The sequence below is a fragment of the Leishmania donovani genome, chromosome 23, assembly GCF_000227135.1.
Source record: "Leishmania donovani BPK282A1 complete genome, chromosome 23".
Lineage (NCBI taxonomy): Eukaryota > Euglenozoa > Kinetoplastea > Trypanosomatida > Trypanosomatidae > Leishmania > Leishmania donovani.
In genome coordinates, this window is record NC_018250.1 from 252,479 (window position 1) to 258,951 (window position 6,473).

The 6,473-nt window shown below is 59.2% G+C and overlaps 1 protein-coding gene across 1 annotated transcript; it reads right to left on the minus strand.

The window, feature by feature from the left end:
- Positions 1-2,120: 2,120 nt before the first annotated feature.
- Positions 2,121-5,255, minus strand: LDBPK_230710 (ubiquitin-activating enzyme e1, putative; the record flags this gene model as incomplete). The annotated part of the gene is made up of 1 exon (XM_003860924.1): positions 2,121-5,255. The coding sequence occupies one exon, from the start codon at positions 5,253-5,255 to the stop codon at positions 2,121-2,123; it is 3,135 nt and encodes a 1,044-aa protein (XP_003860972.1).
- Positions 5,256-6,473: the final 1,218 nt, after the last annotated feature.

Below are 6,473 nucleotides of genomic sequence, written 5' to 3' on the forward strand. Positions count from 1 at the left end.
GCGGGTGTCCGCTATCTGCATATTTTGGGGCACCCACGATGGCTGCGGCTGCTTTGGTGTGAGGGTGCACAGGGGCCCTCGTGCAGTTTCTGACCAGCACCATCCCACCACGCGACGGCACCGTGGAGCACCGTTGATTCAAGCCGTGCCATGTAGGAGTAGCGGAGGCGATTCGTTAACGGACCACATTCGTGCGGGCAGACCCCCCCCCTGCGCTCGGCAGGCCGAGACGTGGGCACTTTGTTGGCCTCGGCAGCGTTCGGGCCGATGCGGGGCGTGGGCTGGATGTGCACGCGGAGAAGGCGTGGGTGGCGATGCTCCTCCAGGCACGCGCGTGCAGCGGAGAGCTGCTGCTGGTCGCGGTGCCGCGCACCGGCGCGTGTGCGCCTTGTGTTGGGGGATGCTCATCCAGCTGCCTGGCGTGCTCCAGTGTCCAGCGCGCCACCTTGCAGGGGACGAATCGTAGCGTGCCCTGCATGACATCCTTGCCCGCGGAGGATGTGGGAAGTGTGGTGTGATGAGCACAGATGGCGTGGTGCCGTGCCGGCGTCCGGTTGCGCTGCACGCTCGGGGGGGAGGGGGGGGTCCACCACCATGATGAGGCGAAGAGGGTCCAGGAGGGATGGTTGTGTGACTGGGCATGCAAGCCTTGCCATCTTCGACGTGTTCTTGTGGGCGCGAACACAGAGGGCGGAGCGATGGTGTGGGAGAGCCATGATGCGGCGAGTGTGGTGCGGGCCGCGGTTGGGCCTCTGAGGCGCCGTGATGTACGCAGCCGAGTGTGCCGGCGTAAGGTCGACAAACGCCGCGGCTGTCTCGGTGTACCTTGGTGGCGCGGCACCGGCTTGTTGGGGTGGAGGATCAAGCCGAGGGAGTCTACAGCGGAGAGGGGTAAGGATGGAGGCCGTACGGGCGCGGCTGGAGCCTGTCTCGCAGAATGATCGCGCAGTCGTCGCGAGGCGATTCGCTGAAGGGGCTTTTTGTGCCGGGTGCCGGTCGGCGTCACAGGGCAGGGCGGTAGGGCGCGGGACCACCACCGGGCATGCGCGGCATCAGGAGGGGCCCATTGTGCCCCTACACCCTTTTCTATGTAGCGGCAACGCGGCCGGTGGCAACACTCTTCTTGTAGATGTCCAGCCGCGCTCTCTTGCCGTGCACTGGGAAGGCCTTGAAGCTCTCAGGGTGAACCTTGTCGACGCCCGGGGAGGAGCCGCTGCGGAACAAGTAGTATACAAGGAAAGGATAACGTGAACAGCGGAAAGATGGTGCTCATGCCAGAGGGGTCTCCGTGGTTGGGTTGGTGAAAAAAGCTTCTTTGGTCTTTCTCGCCGTATGCGGCGTCAACGTTGCGAATAGCCTCCCCATCCGTGCCCATCGAGGGCAACACACATATGTGTGTGCAGATGAAAGAAGCGCATGCAAGCAAGCGTGCGTGCGCGTTGTGCTAGCTCATCTACACTGTTTTTCATGCCTTCCCTCCCCCTCCCCCTAAAACTAATTATAACATGTATATATATATAATACAGATGCCATTCAAGTACATCGACCAAAGATAGCAGAGAACGTTGCAAAAGGGTGAGGTGGTGGTGGGAGTGGTGGTGGGGAGGCAGACGACGTGGTGTCAGCCTTGATAAGCACTTTCCCTTTTTGTTTCTTCTGTGTGCGTGTGCGCGCGCGTTCCGTTGGCTGGGGTGTTCCGTGAACCACAACAGAGTGGACAGGGAAAAGGTAAGAGGAGGGTGTACACCGCTCTAGTGTACGTCGCGCAGCAATGGCAGCACTACAACCTCCCCTCCACAAGATATCGTGCAGCTAAGATGGCGGCAGAATATGGAACAATAACTTCAAAAAAAAAAGCACACAGGCAACCCTTGTGTCCATGGGCACCTCGCTACTACTTCCTCTGCCCTCCTCCTCTTCCGCATGGAGGGCAGCGCAGGGTGTCGACACACGTATACCCTTACATACGGAAACAACGAAAAAAAAAACGGGGAAGGGGAAGACGTGGAATCACGCACCAGCCCCCCGCTGCACACCACTCAACGTGAATCCTCCTCCTCCTCCAAATCGCCATTAGTCATCCCCTGTGGCCGTAGATGGCCACACCATGCGGCCGCACATTAGAAGCGATAGCGGTAGCGGATGATGGGCACATCAACATCGTCGTTGTCGCCAATCATGCCGGTGACGACGAGGTCAAAGTAGTCGATGCCGTCCTGAGCCTTTTCGCCTTTATCTTGCGCAACCTCTGAGACACGCTTCTCCTTGTCCTTCGCCTTCCCTCCAAACTCGGTGTAGATCATTTTTCCATTCTTGAGCGCAATCATGAACACTTCGAGCTCGTAGCGGTCGTGCAGTAGCTGCACCAGCTCCTTGACAAGCATGTCACGACCCTCCGAGACGTCGATGCGGTCCCAGATGCCCCATCGCAGCTTCTTGCCGCTCGGCAGTGCGTACAAGTGACTCGGCGCGATGATCGGGTCCGAAAAGGCAATGAATGGGAGAGCGATATTCACAAAGGCGCTGCGGAAAAGCGTTACCAGCTTCTCGGGCTCCTCATCTGCGTCAAGGTAGAACTTGTTGTGGTTGCTGCCCGTCCCATTCACTGCGGGCTTCCGCGCGTGATGGAACTGGATGAGAAGGTACTTGAGCATTTCAAAGCCGACGAGCCCCGTGACGAGAGACGTGGTTGTCACCATGGCAGGGATGATGTTGCCTGCGATGCGTTTTGTCTGGTTGAAGTCTGCGACAGGGATGCTGTAGGCTCGAGCGCGCAGGTTGGAGCAGTACGTGATAAACTGCACGTGGTGATTTGTGATGTCGTCCTTGTCGAACTCCTCGGCACTCATGCGGCGCGAGCCGAAGTGGGCAACCGGGGGCAGCTGCTCCACTGTCAGCCCGCTGGAAGACGACGTCTGCTGCGATGTCTGACTCTCAGACGTGGCGAACACGGCGTGGCGCGGTACAAAGTCGGGCACTGTCACGGCCGCCGCCAGTCTTGCCGTTTCCTCCTTGGAGAGCGAGAAGGCCGGTAGCTGGTACACTTTGGCGAAGAGGCAGGCGCAGTGGTAGACAAACTCGGTGTCCTGTTCCGAACTGACGTCGAACTCCTGTGGCGTCGGCGGCTTCTTTGCACCGCTCCAGAACAGCTGCCCGTCCTCGTTGCGCTTGTCAAGCGGGATGTTGTGCAGGAGCTGGCGGAAGCCGTCGTTGAAGTGCTCTTGGTACAGAAGACGCGCGAGTCGTACACAGTTTTGCTCATTTTGGGGCCATCGGCTCAGCGCGTCGTTCACATTCTGCACGACCGCATCAGCAGCAGCCGGGTCGTTGCGCAGACTGTTCGCGAAGGCGACCGGGTCGTTCAGGTACTGGTTCACGTCCGCTGGCACACTGACGAAGAGCAAGTGAAACAGATCACGGGCCCACTGAATCGTGTGCTCGATCGCGTTCGGGAAGTTCTTGAGCGTGCAGAGCGGGATGCCCTTCTCCGGCGGGTCGTAGCTGCTGCTGTAGCTCTCCGTCACAAAGGGGATAACGGGCTGCATGTTGCACTTCGTGCCGAGCGTTCCGCTCTCCAGCAGCGGCTTCTGATAAAACAGGCAGCGGCTGTCCACGTACTTGCGACTCATGACGTTGTCCAGCGCATTGAGGATGACCGCCTGTTGCGCCCAAAAGTCCTCGTTAAAAATCGCCTCCGTCTCCGGTCCCATCTTGGCCTCGTACGCCGTTATCTTCACCTCGGCGTTGATGTGGCCGGCCGCCTCAGCTGCCACGACGGACTTTGGGCGGCCAATGTGGTGGCTGCGGAAGAGGAACTGTCGAGACAGGTTGCTCATCTCAATCGTGTCCATGTCCGTGATGGACACCTCGCCGAAACCCATCAAAGCAGCGTTCTTGATGAGCTCGCAGCCGAGCGCGCCGGCGCCGACGATGAACGCCTTCTGCTGCCGTAGGTACTCCTGAAACGTGTGGCCGAGCACTGCCTCCTGGCCAGCATACCGCGATCGCGCCGCCGGCGCATCGGGGAACACCGCCACCGACGAGGACAAGGCTGACGCAGAGACGGTCTTCGCTCCGTACTGCCACACCTGCAGCACCTCACGCGCGTCATAGTACACCCACTGGTGCAGCGGTGTAAACTTTCCGCTGCACACCTTCAGCGCCTCCTGCGCCGCCATGCCACCAATAAAGCACGCCATCGGGTTCAGGTCGCCGCCAAAGACAGGCAACAGCGTGCGCATGACGGTTGCCTCTGCGTTCGGGTTAATGGCCTGCGCCGCCTTCACGACAGCCTCCACTTCAGCCGGCGAGGTTGGCGCGCAGCCGTGGCGGGCGACCGCAGTGAACATCGCATGCAGCGTGTTGGCTGCCGTGCACTTCTCCTCTTTGTCAAAGACCATGAGGCACTCGGGGTTGTCGAGACACTCGCCGAGCGTTCTGTAGTGCTCCCTACGCCCCTTCTTGGTGGTGTGCAGGTAAGCACTCGTCCCGACATTGATGATAGTGCCAGCGCTGACGAGCTCCGAAACGCCTTTCAGGCGCATAGTGTGTGGCGAGATGACCTCGGCCACCTCGAACAATTTCCACGCCGATGGCGTCGCCGGCTCCGTCGTGTTGGCCTGCGGCAGCTCCTTGAGGCCTGTAAAGTATACCTTGCTGCCTGCCTCACATTCGTGGTTTTTTTCCTCGTGCAACGTGACGAGACCATCCGACGACATGGCCGTCACCACGCACGTGACCGTGTCCTCGCCGTCCGTGTCCACAATGTCCAAAGATTCGCCGCCGTCCACAAAGATGCAGCCGCAAACGCCGCGGCTCTCGCAGCTGATGAACTTCACCTTGTTCGCCCGCGCCACCTTGTTCGCCGCCGCTAGGGTGGACGTGTAGGCATTTGTGTAGATCACCACATGCACCGCGGGAATGTGCAAGAGCGGGTCGCCGCTAACGGACGAGACCTCGACGAAACGGTTGAGCTCCTTGGCGGCCTGCGCCACAGCAGCACCACGTGCCTTTCCTACATCATCCGGCCGCAAAAAGAAGTTCGTGCCGAGATCCTCGATGGTCACCACAGCGTCGTCCAGCACCTTGACGCTCTTCACGCCAGTGAGCACAACGTTCTTGATAATCTCTGCACTGAGGCCTGTGGCGCCGACGACGAGCACATGCGTCGAGCCGTATTTCGCCTGCGTCTCCGACCCTACGACGTACTCCTGGCGGCTGTACAACTGTCGTTTTTGCTCCTCCTCGGACAACATGATGCCTGCTTGCGTGGCGCGCGCGCCTGAGTGTGAGTGCGTGGTACCTTTACCTGCGTCCGTGAAAGCAAAAACCACGAAAAAATGAAAAAGAACCCCACTGAGACGAAGTCCAATCTGCTCCTGCTATGGAGGTGACAGAGAAGAGAACCGGCGACGAGCGCGGGGGTTAGGGCGAGAGCGAATGAGTTCTAATAACGTAATCGAATATCAAACAAAACAGGTCAAAAAAAAAGCGGGGCGCCGCCTCCAACCACAACAAAGGTATAGCCGGCGAGAAAAGGAGAGAAAAGAGAACCACGGTGAACATGAAGCTGATGGATGACGCGAGAGCGCAGCGCACCAGCAGGAGAGGCAGGAAAAGGCAGGAAGAGATGGAGTGGTGAGATGGGGAAGGGGGTGAGATGCGCAAGAAGAAACCAACAAAAGACGACATCACCACAGCAGCAGGGACGCACCTTTCAATCTCCAACCTCCCTCGTGTTGGTCGTTGCTTGCATGCTCTTGCTTCGGTTCAGTGTGTTGGTTGCGCAGTCTCTGAAAAAAAAAAACGATGAAAAGCAGCACACAGCGAAGCAGCTCTACAAGAGTGAGACAAAGGAGCATGCTCCTCGCTACTGACGAATCACTTTTCTGCACGCCGAAGCCCATGCTTTGTGAGCTGGTATGCTTGCGTATTCGTGATTCAAGGCAGCTCGTGCACGAGAGCGGCAACGATTTTATTATCTTCTTTTTCTGCTCAACACGTCCATTTCTCTGTCTTCAAACATTTGATGATACTCACACGCTACCCTACCAGGCCCTGTCACCAGGCGCCTCCCCCCCCCACGCACACACACATCCGCGTGTGTGCGAAGCAGCGCTAGACACGCGCGTGCGTTACAGCGGTGCGCCGACTCGGCCATCCGAGCACGGCCCCAACCTCCAGCTTTGCCCACACGCCTCGCAGATCGCTTCGCAGCAACTGCCATCATGCAGGTCGCCACCTCGCACATCCCCCTCGCGGTGGCGCTCAGGCTCGCCACCACACCAGCAACAGCAGCAAGGGCCGGGGGGTGGCATACGTTCAAGTCACGCTTACGCTTCGCCTAACCGCATGTATGGCACAAGCGTGCTCGCTGTCGCAGGTCGCTCAGGCGCAACGCCCTCCAGGACCTCACCACCGGCATCAGCAACGATACATCGCTCTGGCCTCGCTATGTCGTAGGCGCTTGACTG